Source organism: Canis aureus, chromosome 5, assembly GCF_053574225.1.
Source record: "Canis aureus isolate CA01 chromosome 5, VMU_Caureus_v.1.0, whole genome shotgun sequence".
In the NCBI taxonomy this organism is placed as follows: Eukaryota; Metazoa; Chordata; class Mammalia; order Carnivora; family Canidae; genus Canis; species Canis aureus.
In genome coordinates this window covers 17,975,197-17,993,763 of record NC_135615.1, presented here as the reverse complement: position 1 = coordinate 17,993,763, position 18,567 = coordinate 17,975,197, and the positions used below count along the sequence as shown (strand labels likewise).

Here is an 18,567-nt window from a genome sequence, read left to right as displayed (position 1 = left end):
CTCATATGTGTCTTTTGCTATTATTTCATCTCTCATCTCTTTCTAGTTTCTTTACCATTTCTTAGGTTTAGTCCTTCTTATCTTTCACCATAACCATGGCAGTTGTCTTTTGTTAATTTTCTTGCTGGCATTTTTTGCTGGCATTAAAATGAGCAGTTTTTGTCAAGAATTCTTTCTTTATTTTTTTAACTTTTTATTTTTTAAGAAATCTTTTTTAAAAAAAGCTTTTGGGAGCTCCCTATTGCCTACTTTTTTCATTCACCCTGCCTAGCATTTGCCAGATTATACTTACTCTGGCTGTCTATTGTTTGGTCAGTCTACGCTTTCTGTTTATCAGTCTGCAGCTTTCTGTTTATACTTGAATTCAGAGTGGAGTATACATCAGATTTAAACAAAAAATTAGCTTGTTGCATTCCAAGAGACTTATTTTCCCCCCTTTTGTCCACATTACAGTATGATGTGTTGCTACTATTTTCTCACAAGGATACATTTATAGTTAAAAACCAAAATCAAGCCTAAATCTTTTTTTTTTTTTTAATTTTATTTGTTTGAGAAGAGAGAGTGACAGAGAGAGGGAGAGTACAGAGGAAGAGTAAGAGGGAAAAGAATACTCCCCGCTGAGCAGAGAACCCCACTTGGGTCTGGGTCCCAGGACCTTGAGATCATAACCTGAGCTGAAGGCAGATGCCTAACAGACCGAGCCACCCAGGCACCGTGAAACCAAAATCTTTTCACACTTGAGAATTGTGTAGAGGAGTATGGGGAATATATTAAGGAAACTTCTTTGCTCTTGGGATTCTTTTATTGCCTTCCAATAATTTAATTCCTCTCTGTATTTCTGCAGTGAGACATTATTCTTGTGAGCAGACCTACATCAGCTATTCTTACCTGTGTCTAATTTGTGACAAAATATAATCATGAATGTTTTGCCAAATGGTTAGAGAAAAGACAAATTTCTAATCTGTCTTTTAAACATCTCTTTTAGCCTGCTCTTGAGGTTCACAGATGATACTTTCGATCCAGAACTTGCAGCAACGATAGGTAAGCCTATGTTTAAAAATTCAATAGAAATACCACGTATTTTCTAGCCTTCAGTCTTTTATCTAATTCCTTCTACCCTCCCTCTCACCACCTCATTGCTTCCAAGTCTGTTGAATTATTTGTCTTTAAAAGCTTAGCTTTGGTTTCATTAAGTTTCTGGAGCCTTTGTAGCTCTCACCAAGCAAAAATGACTTATTTGTTGTTTCATGACACTTGGTTAGCACTGTGGGTATTATGATTATGATTAATCTATACATACATTTCTTTCTTGTACTATGGATTGTCTTTTACTTAGCAATTATCTGAATATTTATTGTATGTCGGTACTGTCCTAAGGGTTGGGGTTGTAATGATGAATAATATAGACTTGGTATCTATCATCATGGACCTAACGGTATCACTTAATACTAGAGTGTGTTAATATTGTGTTTTTAGTGTTTGCAATAGTATCCTGCATAATTCTGAACTCAACATGTTTATTGATATTAGTTACTAAAGATTCTTAGGAGCAGTAATATTTAAATGCCTTTTTAAGATGAGATTTAGATCTGAAAGTGGTTTGCCACATTAGCTTACTAGAATATAAGAGAAGATTGAGCTAAATATTTTGGTGTATCACATGTTTAGGGAGTAGATGACAATATAAAGGTATTAAGAGACAGCTTGCAATGTGAAAGAGCTGAGTCAGAGCAGGATAGTAGCCTTGGCTCTGCCTTGAACCAGTTGGCAAGATCTTGAGGAAGTCCTATAACTTCAATGTTTCCACCTATAAATGGAGAAGTTTTGTTGAGAGATAATACATTTTTCTTACAGCTCTAAAATTTCATGATCTGATGAGTAGAATGTATTAAATACGATCCTAGCATTATTATTAGGGAAAATAGTTTCTCTTAACTGGGTTTGTTTTCATTTATTATGTTCATTTATTCGTGTTCATTTATTTATTATGTAGGTTTTTTTCCCCTTTCTTTCAAATGCTGAATAATTTCATACTTAGAGAAGTGTTGTAAAAAATAGTACAAGACTTCTTGTATGTCCCCAGATGTTAATATTTATCACATATGCTTTATCATGCTCTCTCTCCACACAACTTTGAATTCAGAGTAAAATTACAGAAAGCTCTCTAAATACTTCAATGTGTATTTCCTGAGTGAACTAGATACAATTTTACTGTATACAGACAGATTTCATTAATTGTCCCCCTAATGTCTTATTTAGCAAAAACAAAAAACAAAAAACAAAAAACAAAAACAAAAACTCAAAACTATTTCTAGTCAGGATCCAGCCCAGGATCACAACTGAGTTTAGTTGTCATTTCTCTTCAGTGTCTTAATCCGGGCAGTTCTTTGGTCTTTCTATGTCTTTTATGGCCTTGACATTTTTGAAGAGTACATACAGGTCGATAATAATGTAGAAATCCTTCAGTTACATCTGTCAAATATATCTTTGTTGTTAGATTTGGGTCATGTATTTTGGCAGGAATTGCAAAGTGCTTCTCAGAGCATGGTGTATATTTGTACCATTATTGGTGATGGGACTTTGGTTACTTAAGGTGATATATGCCAAATTTCTTTAAAGTATCATCCTGTCATTCTGTGGTGGTTGTCAGATGCTGATTTTTTTTAAAATCCCATCATTCCATCTACATTTCTTACTTAGAATTCTGCCAGGAAGAGGTTTTGTTTCTTCAGTATAAACTCCTAGTGCCTCTAAATGTTTAGTAAGTTATACCAGGCATTACTTAGCTTTTGTGTGGCATATTAATATTTACAGGTTTACATTTATGTGTGAAAAGAAATCACTTAAAACACTAGTAATTTAGGGATCCCTGGGTGGTGCAGCGGTTTGGTGCCTGCCTTTGGCCCAGGGCGCGATCCTGGAGACCCGGGATCGAATCCCACGTCGGGCTACCGGTGCATGGAGCCTGCTTCTCCCTCTGCCTGTGTCTCTGCCTCTCTCTCTCTCTCTGTGTGACTATCATAAATAAAAACAACAACAACAACAAAACAACAACAACAACAAAAAAAACACTAGTAATTTAAAATCCACTTTAATTTGGCTTTGCTATATTATTTGTTCCTTTAAAAAATTAGTTGTAAAAAAAAAATTAGTTTTAAAACTTCATTTCACTCAGTACATGCCTCACAGTGGATGGCGAGGAGAAGAGTAGGAACTGGCAGGAAAATGAATTTGCCTAGAGTTAAAATTGTACTAAGGGAATGATCAATATACAATGTAAAGGTATCTCTTCATTTTAAACCCAAATGAAATCTGGGAACTTGGACATGACAAATTATGTATTGTCTTTATTTTTAAAAAGGCTTTGTCTGCTTTAAAAACCAGTACTATGATTGTGGTATACTGATTAGATATACATAATTTGTTTCCCAAATGGACCCTGGGTCTTGAAAAGTATCTTTTACATTTAGACATCAGATTATTTTCTGCTTTAGTTATAACTAATACACACATGAGTTTTTAAAATAAAAACAACTCAGTTGCTAATGGCCCTGTAAAAATTAATGTTTTGTGGAAAGTTAGTATTTTACGTAAAGTAGTAAGGAAAGCACACCTCTATCTTTCAGTAATATAGTGAGACATTCAAGTTTCTATCTTGTATAAAATATTCTTTTATTTATTTATTTTTTAAAGATTTTATTTATTTATTCATGAGAGACACAGAGAGAGAGAGGCAGAGACACAGGCAGAGGGGGAAGCAGGCTCCATGCAGGGAGCCCAATGCAGGACTCTGTCCCAGGTCTCCAGGATCACGCCCTGGGCCAAAGGCAGATGCTCAACCGCTGAGCCACCCAGGCGTCCCTAAAATATTCTTTTAACATAATTGTTGGGTTTTGAGTCTGAGGATGGTACAGTAAAGCTGGCATTTTTTTCTTCTGCTTTCTGGCAGTTACCCAAAATAACAACAAAGAGAGGGAAAAAGTAAAACACAAGCCCCATATTCCACTGAACTAGAAGAAAGCTAAAAACCCCAGGCCACAAAATAGGTGGAATGGCTGCCAAAAGCAGTAGCATAAGCAGGATGCATTTGGGAAGAAGAAGGGTGAGGATGCCACAGCTGCAGAGCTTAGAACCAGCCAGAGATGCTTCATGAATCTGAGAGGCCCACCTGGAGATGCAAAGCCTAAATCCCTTGTTTGCAAAAGCAAAATGGTTTTTTAAGCTAATGTCAGGGGTTTCCCTGCACCTGGTTTGATTCTCAGACTCAAAGGAAGAGGGGAAGCCAAACAATCACAGGAACAAGCCATTTTTGCATTTGTCCCTATCTGTAGCAGGAGGGGAAGGGATGTCTTTGCATTGTGAAAACTTCAAGGCTGCCTGTCTCCATTGGCTGTTGAGAAGTACAAAAAGAACAAAACAAAAAACCCTACATGATTCTCCTATAACACCCTGAATCAAGACAAAGTTTTGCTGGTCAGGAATTGGAACCACTATAGCCTTCTGCATGAACCTCTTACAAATAGCTTTTCCAAAACAACCTTACCTCTAAAGATGAATTATCAAAAGGATTTCAGCTTAAAGCCCCTCCCTTCCCATTCAAGAATCAAAAAGGAAGAAAGCAGAAAAACAAGGAAGAGTTGAAGAATACTCAACAGAAAAAAATATTTCTGTAAAGGAAATGAAAATCATGCCCAGCTGTTTTGCTCTGAATTTGAAACACTTTTTGAAAGTACTTACCACTGAGAGCACAAAGCAATGATATATAAGAAGAGGTCAGGGAAGAGATAGTGTGACTGCATGAGAAAATGCAATGTAAGCTGAGCAGAAAGAAAAATAAAGAAAATAAAACCATCACTGAAATAAAGGTGAAATTGGAAGGATCACAAGGGACAGTAGAGACTGGAAAACAAAATAAAGCACAATAGAAGCTAGAAATGGAAAAAGTGGGTAGAATTTACCAAAATGAATAAAGACGTTAAAACACAGAAAATGATGTGGAAATCAGGAAAAGAGGAGAAAAATTTCCTTGTTCTAGGTGACCTTTGAGCATGAAAAATGCTTTAAGTAATACTTATTTCAAATTAAAAAATTAGAAAATTTATTTATTTAAATTAGAAAATTTAAAGCAAATTCTTTTTTTTTTTCTTTTTTAAGATTTTATTTATTTGAGAGAGAGCATGTGCACACACAAGTAGGGGTAGAACCAGAGGGAGAGGGAGAGAAAGAAAATCTCAGGCAGGCTCAGGGAAGAGCCTGGCTTGGGGCCTGATCTCATGACTCTGAGATCATGACCTGAGCCAAAATCAGGATTTGGATACTTAACCAACTGAGCCACCCTAGTGTCCTGAGGAATATATTTATTTGATTGTTTGAGAAATTGCTTCATTTCTTTCCTACCCCCCTTCCTACTTTTCTTTTGGTTTATTTTGTTAATTTCTTAAGATAAGTGTTAAGTTCCCTTCTTTTTAGTCCTTACTCAGGGTGTCCTCTAAGAACAAGTACCCCATAGGTTTTGGTAGGGTGTATTTCTTTTCTCATTGCTCTTTGGATATATTTGAAATTTTTGATTCAGAAATTCATTTGTTTTTTAATTTCCAAGTTATTTTGTAGTCATTTGATTTCTTCTTTATTGGATAATGATATTTGTTTGGAATAAGACCATCCTTCCCTCTGCCAACCCCATGTCCATCAGCAGGAGTCAAGTTGGAGTCTTCGGAATTCAGCCAGCTTCTGACAAGACCTTTCTCAACCCTACTCTTTTCTCTCCAAATATTTTTTTTGTCTTGCTGTTGCTTGTCTCTCTGTAAGTAGTCATCACAAAAAGCCCTGGACTCCCAGATTATTCTTCATCTCCCAGACTTTAGTCTTCATAAGGTTTTGTATGTCATTTCTCACCCCCTTCCCTTCCTTCTCAACTCTTAAAACATATTTACTCTGTCCTCTGGGGTAGCAGAGAACCTACCTTTTTTTATTGTTGATACTTTTAAAGTTTGTAAACTCAAATTTGAGGAATCTAGGTTGTCATAATATTTTCTCCATTGGATCCTTAAGCTTTCGTAGTATCCCTCTTGATGTCTCCCTACCCTGATATTCTCTACTCCCTCTTCTCCCAAAATAAAGTAGCAGGTGAAGCAGGAATTTTTATATTTCTTGATGAGAAGGGGGAAACCTACTTAAAGAGGTTAAGCTCTTGTCTATCTAGACCTCAGTAAGAGAGCTGAGACTAAATCCACCTTCCTAACCTCTAACTTGGTATTCTTTTAATCACAACATAGTAATACAGAAATAAAAAGAATCAAGCACAAATTTGAATGGAATGTTAAACATAAGGAAGCAACAGAATTAAATTAAAAAATTGATATATTTAATTAAATGTCAATAGGTCCAATTCTCCTAATAATTTAATTGTCAGATAGAGTTGAAGAGTACTTAAAACAAATAATGAAAGGTTGAAAAAAAAAAAGAGTAGGCCAGGTAAGTGCAAGCACTACAAAAGCAGAGGTGGTAATATAATGTAGTTTAAAGTAGAATTCAAGGCTAATGCACTGGATATAATGAAATAGGACAGTATGTAATAATGAAAGGCCCAATTAATTCCTAACAAAGTAGCTGTAACAGTTATAACAAGTAGGCACCAAACCTAGATGCTCTTTGTGACAGCAAAATTTGTTCAAAACATAAAGAGTAGTTGATGAAAATACAGTTACTTTAGGAGATTTGTTACATCTCTTTCATACTTAAGTAGATCCCAAAGACATAAATGAGACCATAGGGAAATAGAATAACACAATCAACAAATTTTATTTATTTATTTATTTATTTATTTATTTATTTATTTATTTATTTAACGATTTTAAGGAATCCTACACCCATTTTGGGGCTCAAATGTGCAACTCCAAGATCACGAGTTACATGTTATATTGACAGACCTAGCCAGGCACCCCTCAATCAACAAGTCTTTTTTTCTCTTTTTATGTAAGATTTACTGTGAGAGAGAAAGAGAGAGAGTCTGGGAAGGGAGGGGCAGAGGGGGGGAGAGAGAGAGAGAGAGTCTTAAGCAGACTCTGCTGAGTGCAGAGCCTAACGGATACAAGGCTCCATCTCACAATCCTGAGATCATGACCTGAGCCAAAACCGAGAGTTGTTTGCTTAACCATCTGGGTCAGGAAGGACCCCCAGTCAACAAATCTTTTAGACAAGGAACTCATTACTTCAAAAGCCCACGGGACAATTCTACAAAATCAGTCTTGGACTTAGTATCAAATCATAAATCAGTACAAAGTAGGGATTTTATAATACATGTCTCTCTTATAATTTATTCTTTCAGAAAATATTTTTTATGTGTTATCTTCCTACCATATGAGTAGAAGTGGGTTTTTTTTTTTTAATTACCATACAGTAAAATTGGTCTTTATTTGGCATTTTGATATTTGATATTGGCCAGTTTTTTGAATTTTAACATGTATTATACAAATGTATATAGTCACTTATTAACCACAGTGAGGATATTAAGCAGTTCTATCATTCCAAAAAACTAACTAGTGTCTTTTTAGTCATACATTTTGCCTGCCTCTACCTCTGGCAACCACTGGTCGTTCTTCATCAGTATAATTTTATCTTTTTGAGAATGTAATATAAATTGAATATATTCAAATTTTTCAGGCTTTTTTCACTTAGCTTACTTACTGCTTTTGGGTTATATCCAAGTTGTTGATGCCAGTAGTTTGTTTCTTTTTATTGCTCAGTTGGTTATATTCCATTGCATGGATGTTTCTTTCTTTTCTTTTTTTTTTTTTTTAAGATTTTATTTATTTATTCATAGAGACAGAGAGGGAGAGGCAGAGACACAGGCAGAGGGAGAAGCAGGCATCATACAGAGAGCCTGACGTGGGACTCGATCCAGGGTCTTCAGGATCACGTCCTGGGCTGCAGGCGGCGCTAAACCGCTGCGCCACCGGGGCTGCCCTGCATGGATGTTTCTGAGTTGATTTATCCATCCACTTATTATAGGACATTGGATTGTTTCCAAGTTTTGGTGATTATTAGTAAACCTGTTATAAATATTGAAGTGCAGGATTTTATATGAATATTAATTTTTATTTCTTTAGAGTAAATGGCCAGTAATAGTATAGCTGGATCATATGGTAAATGCATGTTTAACTTTGGAAAATAGTTCATCCTTTTTTTTTTTTTTAATTTTTATTTATTTATGATAGAGAGAGAGAGAGAGAGAGAGAGAGGCAGAGACACAGGCAGAGGGAGAAGCAGGTTCCATGCACCGGGAACCCGACGTGGGATTCAATCCCGGGTCTCCAGGATGGTGCCCTGGGCCAAAGGCAGGCGCTAAACTGCTGTGCCACCAGGGATCCCCATCCATTTTTTAATAAAGTGATTGTATCACTTTACATTCTCACTAGCAGTATTTTAAAATTTTACATTCTCACTAGCAGTATATTAAAATTCCTGTTTCCACATCCTCACCTGTTATATTTAGCATGATCAGACTTTAAAAATTTTAACCATCCTAATAGGTATGTATGTATTGGTAATCTCATTATGGTTTAATTTGCATTGTCTAATGACTAATGATGTTGAGAGTCTTTAAAGTTCTTATTTGCTGTCTGTTGATCTGTTTTGAGTGTATGTGTGTGTGTGTGAAGTTTATAAATCTTACTCGTTTTAATTGTTTTGTTCTTATTGTCGAGTTTTGAGAATTCTTTACATATTCTGCATATGAGTCCCTTATTACATAATATATGCTTTGCCAGTGTTTTCTTAGTCTGTGGCTCCTCTTGTCATTCTCTTAAAAGTTATTTCTAAAAGCAGAAGTTTTTTATTTTGATGAAATGCAGTTTATCAATCTTATGAATGATGGTTTTAGTGTTGTATCTTTTGCTTAACAGAGGGTTGCAATGATTTTCTCTATTTTCCTCTAGAAGTTTTATAGTTTTATGTGTTACTTTAGGTCTGTGATTGATTTTGAATTAATTTTTGGATACAGTGTTAAGCATAGGAATCGAAGTTCTCTTTGTTTTCTTCCTTCTCCCCTCTTTTCTTTCTTATATGTTCTAAAGCCATTTGTTGAAAAGACTGTCATTTCTGTACTGCATAGCTTTTGTACCTTTGTAAAAACAGTTGTTTCTATAGGGTGAGTCTATTTCTGGACTCTGTTCTGTCCCTTTAATGTATTTGACTTTATGTCAGTGCCTCCCTGTGTTGGTTTCTGCAGCTTTATAATGGATCTGGAAGTCATGTATTGTTGGTCTACCAGTTTAGTTACTTTTTTCAAAGTATTCATTCTTCAGGTTCCTGGAGTTGCTTAGTCTGGATTATTATTATTTTTAAAGATTTTATTTATTTATTTGAGAGAGTGTGCACACAGCAGGGGGAACATCAGAGGGAGAAGGAGAAGCAGGCCCCCCTCCCAACAGGGAGCCCCATGTGGGGCTTGATCCCAAGACTCTGGGATCATGACTTGAAGACAGATGCTTAACTGACTGAATGGATTATTACTTAAATGCAGTAGAATTCATTTTGGGCATGAAATTTTTTTTAAATGGAAAGGTTTTTAACCATAGATTCAATTTCTTTGATAGATGCAGAACTCCCCAGTTATCTATATTTTTATTGTGGTAAAATATTCATAACATAAAATTTACTGTTTTTAAGTTTACAGTTCAGTGGCAGTAAGTACATTTGCATTGTTTCACAGCCTTCACCGCTATCCAATTTCAGAACTTTCTCATTACCTCAAACAGGAGGTCTATACCAATTAAACAAAACCTTCGACTCCACTTTTCCCTCAGCCTGTGGTAACCTTTATTCTACCTTCTGTTTTTATGAATTTGCCTATTCTAGATACCTCATATAGGTACAATCATACAATATTTGTCCCTTTGTGAGTAGGGACATTTAGCATAATGTGTTCAAGGTTCATCCATGTTGTAGCATATATCAGAATTTCATTCCATTTTATGACTAATATTCCATGATACATATAAGCCGCCTTTTGTTTATCTGTTCATCTGTTCGTGGACACTTGAGTTGCTTCAGCCTTCTGTTGTAATACTGCTATACACATTGTGCAAGTATCTGTTTGAGTTTCTGCTGTCACTTTTGGGTATATACCGACGAGTGGAATTGCTGCATGATATGGTAAATCTGTTTTTAGCTTTTTGAGGAAACATAAAACTATTTTTCACAGTGACTGTACCATTTTACATTCCAACCAGCAAAGTACAAGAGTTCCAATTTCTCTATATCCTTGTCACCATTTGTTATTTTTCATTTTTTAAAATAGCTATCTTAATGGATGTGAAATATAATATCTATGTGGTTTTTATTAGCATTTCCCTAATGGATAATGATATTCAGCATATTTTCATGTGCTTATTGGCCATTTGTATATATTCTTTGGAGAAATGTCTATCCAAATCCTTTGCCCATTTTTGAATTAGGTTATTTTGTTATTGTTGTCGTTGCGTGATAGTTCTCCATATATTGGGATTATACTAATCCTCTATCTGCTGTATGTTTTGCAAATAGTTTCCACTCAATGGGTTATCTTTTCATCCTTTTGATGGTGTCCTCTGATGCACATAGTTTGTAAATTTGATGAAGTCCAGTTTATCTATTTTTGTTTTTGTTGCCTGTGCTTTTGGTGTCATGTCCAAAAAATCATTGCTGTATTCTGTCATGAAAACTTTTCCTCCTATTTTTTTCTAAGACTTTTAAAGATTTAATTTTTACATTCAGGTATTTCTTCATTTTGTGTTAACTTTTGTGTATGAAAGAAGGTAAGACTCCAGCTTCATTCTTTTGTATACAGATACTCACTTTTGCCAGAATCATTTGAAGATGCTGTCCATTCCCCGTTGAATGGTCTTAGCACTTTTGCTGAAAATCAATTGGCTTTATATGTTAGGGTTTATTTCTAGGCTCTCCCTTCTGTTCCATTGGTTTAAATGTCCGTCCTTACGCTAGTACCATCTGCTTTAATTATTGCAGATATGTAGTAAGTTTTGAGGTTGGAAAATGTGAGTCTTCAGTTATTGCAGATATGTAGTAAGTTTTGAAGTTGGAAAATGTGAGTCTTTAGACTTTATTCTTCTTTTCCAATATTGTTTTGCTATTTAGTACTACTTGCTTTATATAAATTTGAATACCAGCCTTGTCATTTCTGCAAAAGAGTTGTTGGGATTTTTATAGGGATTGTGTTGGAGCTGTAGATTGTCTTAGGTAGCATTACCATCTTAACAATATTAAGTTTTCCAACTCATAAATACAACATGTCTTTCCACTTATTGATGTCTTCTTTAATTTCATTAAACAGTGTTACAATTTGCAGCTTTCAGTGTGTAAGTCTTAAAAGTCGCTGGTTAAATTTATTCCCAAGTATTTTCTTTTTGATGCTACTGTAAATGGAATGGTTTTTTAAAAATATTCTTTTTGGATTGTTCTTTGCTAATGTATAGAAATGCAGACTTAATTTTTGCATGTTGTTTTTTTGTATCTACAAATTTGCTGAATTCATTTATTCTAACAGTTTTTTGTTTTTGTTTTGTTTTTTAGTTTGGGGCACGTGTGTATTAGGATTAAAAGTAGGATTTTCTGGGCAGCCTGGGTGGCTCCGTGGTTTAGTGCTGCCTTCAGCCCAGGGCCTGATCCTGGAAACCCGGGATGGAGTCCCATGTCGGGCTTCCTGCATGGAGCCTGCTTCTCCCTCTGCCTGTGTCTCTGCCTCTCTCTCTCCCTCATGAATAAATAAATAGAATCTTTAAAAAGAAAAAGTAAGATTTTCCTGGGGGGCAAGATGGTGGAGGAGTAGGGTCCCCAAGTCACCTGTCCCCACCAACTTACTTAGATAACTTTCAAATCATCCTGAAAACCTATGAATTTGACCTGAGATTTAAATAGAGAACAGCTGGAATGCTATAGAGAGAAGAGTTTGCACTTCTAACAAGGTAGGAAGACAGAAAAAAAAAAATAAAACAGACTCAAGTCGGGGAGGGGACCCCGTGAGGAGACTGCTAAGGGGTGCAGTGAAAGCCTCCCGGGACAGGAAAGCCCAGCCCTGGAGAAGCAGGAACTTTAAAAATCCGACTGGATTCTTCCTGAACAGAAAAGCGCTTAGAAGGGAAACTGGGCCGAGCCATAGGAGGGACAGTGGGGCCTCAGGTTCCCAGGGTCACTAATAGGGGAGGTGCACTCGGGGGAGAGCGCCACACACACTGTGGGCCAAGCTCAGTAAAGGGCTGGAGTGCGTGGCCAGCGGGGCCTCAGGAGGAAGCTCAGGCGGCGGCTCCGGGCAGAGGGTGCTGCGCCCTGCTGCTTTTGAGAGCCGTGGCCTCAACAGTGCGATTCCAGCAACATGGATCCCAGGGCGCCGGGGGACACAGCCCAGGATCCTGTGTTCCTCCCGGGACAAGCAGAGGCAGGGAGGACACAGGACAGCAAGGATTGTCCTGCCCCTGGGTGCCCCCAAGCTGTGCAGATCAGCGTCCCCACCCTGGGAACATTCAGGTCCCTGTGGACTGGAAGCTGCAGTAGTTACTGTGGGAGCTGACTCCAGAGCTAGAAGGCAGGTTGCTGCCAGTCTTGTCCTCTTGGTGTCACCCTGTGCCTGGGACGAAGCGCGCCGTCAGGGAACAGGGGCCTCAAAGGATGAACAGCTCCCAAAGGCCATGCACCTGGCAGGGGGCGGGCAGCTCCTCCAGGTGCACACACCTGAGAATCATCCTAGCCCACCCCTCCCATAAAAGACCAGCTGGAAGGACAGGAGAGAGGAAGTTCTTGACCAAGCAGCGCTGGAAAGCTCCAGGGGAAGTCGAGGGATTTACAGTATGTAGAACCAGAGGATATCCCTCCTAGGTTTTTTTTATTTGTTTGGTTTTTGTTTTTTCTTTTTTTCCTTCGTTTTTTCAGTACAACTCGTTTTTAGCCACTCTATGCTGAGCTAAATGACTAGAAAGAACTCACTACAAAAGAAAGAATCAGAAACAGTATTCTCTCCCACAGAGGTACAGAATTTGGATTACAATTCGATGTCAAAAGCCAATTCAGAAGCACAATTAGCTACTGGTGGCTCTGGAAAAAAGCATAAAGGATTCAAGAGACTTCATGACTGCAGAATTTAGATCTACTCAGGATGAAATTAAAAATCAATTAAATGAGATGCAATCCAAACTGTAGGTCCTAAGGACGAGGGTTAATGAGGTAGAAGAAAGGGTGAGTGGCATAGAAGACAAGTTGATGGCAAGGAAGGAAGCTGAGGAAAAAAGTAAAACAAAAGACCATGAGGAAAGGTTAAGAGAAAAAAATGACAGCCTCAGAAGGAAAAAATCTACATTTAACTGGGGTTCCAGAGGGCGCCGAAAGGGACAGAGGACCAGAAAGCATATCTGAACAAATCATAGCCGAGAACATCCCTAACTTGGGGAGGGAAATAGGCATTCAGATCCAGGAGATAGAGAGATTCCCCCCCTAAAATCAATAAAAACCGTTCAAAATCTCAACATTTAACAGTGAAACTTGCAAATTCCAAAGATAAAGAGAAAATCCTTAAAACAGCAAGAGACAAGAGATCCCTAACTTATATGAAGAGAAATACTAGGTTAGCAACAGACCTCTCCACAGAAACCTGGCAGGCCAAGAAAGGCTGGCAGGATATATTCAGGGTCCTAAATGAGAAGAACCTGCAGCCAAGAATACTCTATCCAGCAAGGCTCTCATTCAGAATAGAAGGAGAGATGAAGAGCTTCCAAGATAGGCAGAAGCTGAAAGAATATGTGACCACCAAACCAGCTCTGCGAGAAATATGAAGGGGGACTCTGTAAAAGAAAGAGGAAGCCCAAAGAAACAATCCACAGAAACAGGGATTGAATAGGTATCATGATGACCCTAAATTCATATCCTTCAGTAGTAACTTTGAATGTGAATGGGCTTAATGATCCCATCAAAAGGCGCAGGGTGTCAGACTGGATAAAAAAGCGAGACCCATCTATTTGGTGTCTACAAGAGACTCATTTTGACCTAAGGACACCTACAGCCTGAAAATAAAAGGCTGGAGAACCATTTACCATTCAAATGGCCCTCAAAAGAAAGCAGGGGTAGCTATTCTCATAGCAGATAAAGTTTATTCCAAAGATTGTAGTAAGAGATGAAGAGGGACACAATATCATACTTAAAAGATCTATCCAACAAGAGGACCTAACAATCCTGAATATTTATGCCCCTAATGTGGGAGCTGCCAAGTATATCAATTAATAATCAAAGTAAAGACATACTTCAATAATAATACACTTACACTGGGAGACTTCAAGACGGCACTTCTGTAAATGACATATTTTCTAAGCACATCTCCAAAGAAACAAGAGCTTTAAATGATACACTGGACCAGATGGATTTCACAGATATTTATAGAACTTTTCATCCAAACACAGCTGAATACACATTCTTCTCAAGTGCACATGGAACTTTCTCCAGAGTAGATCACATACTGGGTGACAAATCAGGTCTTATTCGATACCAAAAGATTGTGATTGTCCCCTGCTTATTTTCAGACCATAATGCTTTGAAACTTGAACTCAATCACAGGAGGAAATTTGGAAGAATTCAAACACATGGAGGTTAAGGACCATCCTGCTAATCGATGAAAGGGTCAACCAGGAAATTAGAGAATAATTAAAAGATTCATGGAAACTAATGAGAATGAAAATACAACTGTTCAAAATCTTTGGGATACAGCAAAGGCAGTCGTGAGAGGGAAATACAGTGCAATTCAAACATCCCTCAAAAAAATTGGAAAAAAAACCCTCAAATACACAAGCTAACCTTGCACCTAAAGAAACTGGAGAAAGAACAGCAAATAAAACCTACACCCAGCAGAAGAGGGTTAATAAAGATTCGAACAGAACTCCATGAAATAGAGAGCAAAAGAACTGTAGAACAGATCAACAAAACCAGGAGTTGGTTCTTTGAAAGAATTAGTAAGATTGATAAACCATTAGCAGCCTTATTAAAAACAAAGAGAAAAGACTCAAATTAATTAAATCCAAATGAAAAAGGAGAGATCACCACCAATACCAAGGAAATACAAACGATTTTAAAAACATATTATGAGCAGCTATATGCCAATAAATTAGGCAATCTAGAAGAAATGGATATATTTCTGGAAAACCATAAACTACCAAAACTGGAACAAGAAGAAATAGGAAACCTGAACAGGCCATTAACCAGAGAGGGAATTGAAGCAGTCATCAAAGCCCTTCCAAGACACAAAAGTCCAGGGCCAGATGGCTTCCCAGGGGAATTCTATCAAATGTTTAAAGAAGATACAATACCTATTGTACTAAAGCTGTTTCAAAAGAAAGGGATGGAATACTTCCAGACTTGTTCTATGAGGCCAGCATCACCTTAATTCCAAAACGAGAGAGGGACTCCACCAAAAAGGAGAATGATAGACCAATATTCCTGATGAACACAAATGCAAAAATTCTCAACAAGATACTAGCCAATAGGATCCAACTGTACATTAAGAAGATGATTCACCATGACCAAGTGGGATTTATCCCTGGGATGCAAGGCTGGTTCAACACTCATAAAGCAATCAATGTGATAGATCATATCAACAAGAGAAAAAAACAAGAACCATACGATCCTCTCAGTAGATGCAGAGAAAGCATTTGACAAAATACAGCATCCACTCCTAATCAAAACTCTTCAGAGCATAGAGATAGAGGGAACATTCCTCAGCATCTTAAAAGCCATCTACAAAAAGCCCACAGCAAGTATCATTCTCAGTGGGTCAACACTGAGAGCCTTTCCCCTAAGATCAGGAACAAGACAGGGATGTCCACTCTCACCACTGCTCTTCAACATAGTACTAGAAATCCTAGCCTCAGCAATCAGGCAACAAAAAGACATTAAAGGCATTCAAATTGGCAAAGAAGAAGTCAAACTCTCCCTCTTTGCAGATGACCTGATACTGTACATAGAAAACCGAAAAGCCTCCACCCCAAGATTGCTAGAACTCATACAGCAATTTGGCAATGTGGCAGGATACAAAATCAATGCCCAGAAATCAGTGACATTTCTATACACTAACAATGAGACTGAAGAAATAGAAATTAAGGAGTCAGTCCAATTTACAATTGCACCCAAAAGCATAAGATACCTAGGAATAAACCTAGCCAAAGGGGTAAAAGATCTATACCCTATAAACTACAGAACACTTCTGAAAGAAATTGAGGAAGCCACAAAATGATGGAAAAATATTCCATGCTCATGGATTGGAAGAATTAATATTGTGAAATATTAATTTACACATCTAATGCAATCCCTATAAAAATACCATGGACTTTCTTCAGCGAGTTGGAACAAATCATCTGAAGATTTGTGTGGAATCAGAAATACCCCGAATAGCTAGGGGAATATTGAAGAAGAAAACCAGAGCTGAGGGTATAACAATGCCGGATTTCAGGTTGTACTACAAAGCTGTGGTCATCAAGACAGTGTGGTACTGGCACAAAAACAGACACATAGATCAATGGAACAGAATAGGGAATCCAGAAATGGGCCCTTAACTTTATGGTCAAGTAATATTTGACAAAGCAGGAAAAGACTATCCGCGGGAAAAAGGACAGTCTCTTCAATAAATGGTGCGGGGTTTTGCATCAGTATTCCTCTTGGTTATTGGTCTGTAGTTTATTATATTATAGCATTTTTGTCGGCTTTGGTAGGTATCAGAATAATGCTAGCTTCAAAGGAACACTTTGAAGTGTTCCTTTCTCTTCAGGTTTTTTGAAAAATGAGGATTGGTGTCACCTCTTTGAACGTATGGTGGAATTATCAGTGAAGTCATGTAGTCCTGAGCTTTTCTTTGTTGGGACTTTTTGACTACTTATGGGTCTCTTCAGATTTTCTTTTTCTTGGTAAGTTGATTTTGTCATTTGTATGTTTCAAGAATTTGTTCATGTAGGTTATCCAACTTGGTGTATAATTGTCCATAGTATTCTCTTATAATATTTTTCTTCTGTAAAGTTAGTAATAATGTCCCCCACTTTCATATCTGAGTTTTGTAATTGGAATCTTCTCTGTTTTCCTTAGTCCAGTTAAAAACTTGTTAGTTTTTTTGATCTTTAACAATAAGAATAATAATAAAAACCCAGCCCTTTTGTCATGGATTTCTCTATTGTGTATCTGTTCCCTTTATCTTTTATCTTTGTTTTGATTTTCATTATTTCCTTCCTTCTGTAGCACTTAGTTTCCTCTTCTAGGTTATTGATTAGGTTACTGATTTGCGATATTTCTTCTCTTAGAATATATGTGTTTATAGGTATAAATTTTCCTCTTAGTACTGCTTTTGCTACATCTCAAATTTTGGTATGTTGTGTTTTCATTTGTCTTGAAATATTCTCTCATTTTTCTTAAGATTTTTTCTTTGATGTATTAGTTGTTTTTTAAAAGGGTATTTTAAAATTTGCACATTTTTGTGAATTTTCCAGTTTTCTTTCTATTACCAATTTTTAGTTTCATTCCATTGTGATAAAAATATTTCATCGATTTTAGTCTCTTAAAATTTATTAATACTTTTGTTGTATACAATATATGGTCTGTCCTGGAGAATGTTTCTTGTGCACTTGAGAAAACTTTATTCTTTTTTTTTTTTTAAAAGATTTATTTATTCATTCAGAAAGAGCGAGAGAGAGGCAGAGACACAGGCAGAGGGAGAAGCAGGCTCCATGCAGGAAGCCCCATGTGGGACTCGATCCCGGGTCTCCAGGATCACACCCTGGGCTGCAGGCGGCGCTAAACCGCTGCGCCACCGGGGCTGCCCAAGAAAACTTTATTCTAATGTTACTGAGTAGAATGTTCTTTTGGGTCTTACTGGTTTGTATTGTTCAAATGTTCTGTTTCTGTGTGATCTTCTGTCTGGTTCTATCCATTATTGAAAGTGGTATATTAAAATCTCTGACTAATAGTCTGTTTCTCCCTTCAGTTTTGTCAATGTTTACTTCACATATATTGGGAACTTTGCTCTGGTGCATATGTTTATAATTGTTACATCTTGATGAATTGACCTTTTTATCTCAATATATTTTGTCCTTTCTCTTTTGTAATAGTTTTTAACTTAGTCTATTTTGTCTGATATTAGTATAGCCACTCCTATTCTTTCTTGGTTACTGTTTGCGTGGAATATTTTTATCTATCCTTTTACTTTAAACTTATATGTGTCTGTAGCTTGAAAATGAGTGTCTTATAGACAGCATATGGTTGGCTCTTTTATATATATTTATTTATATATTTATGTATTTATATATATTCTGCTAGTCTCTGCCTTTAATGTAATTACTGGTAAGGAAGGATTTATTACTGACATTTTGCTGTATGTTTTCTTTGTGTCTTACAGAGTTTTTGTCCCTTATTCCTCTATTGCTGCCACCTTTTGGGTTTAGTTAATTTTTTATAGTGATGTTTTGATTTCCTTTTGTTTACATTCCTTAGGTATTTTGTTCATGATGTATTTCTTTTTGAGTAAATTCAGGTGGTTTTTAATCTTTGAAGGAA

General features: G+C 36.9%; 1 protein-coding gene across 1 annotated transcript in view; it reads left to right on the top strand.

The window, feature by feature from the left end:
- Positions 1-18,567, top strand: part of RAB18 (RAB18, member RAS oncogene family) — a 39,411-nt gene that overhangs the window by 4,445 nt on the left and 16,399 nt on the right. The window contains exon 2 of the mRNA XM_077896998.1: positions 986-1,041. Coding sequence (XP_077753124.1) covers positions 986-1,041 — 56 coding nt within the window. The remainder of the gene's footprint in view (positions 1-985; positions 1,042-18,567) is intronic.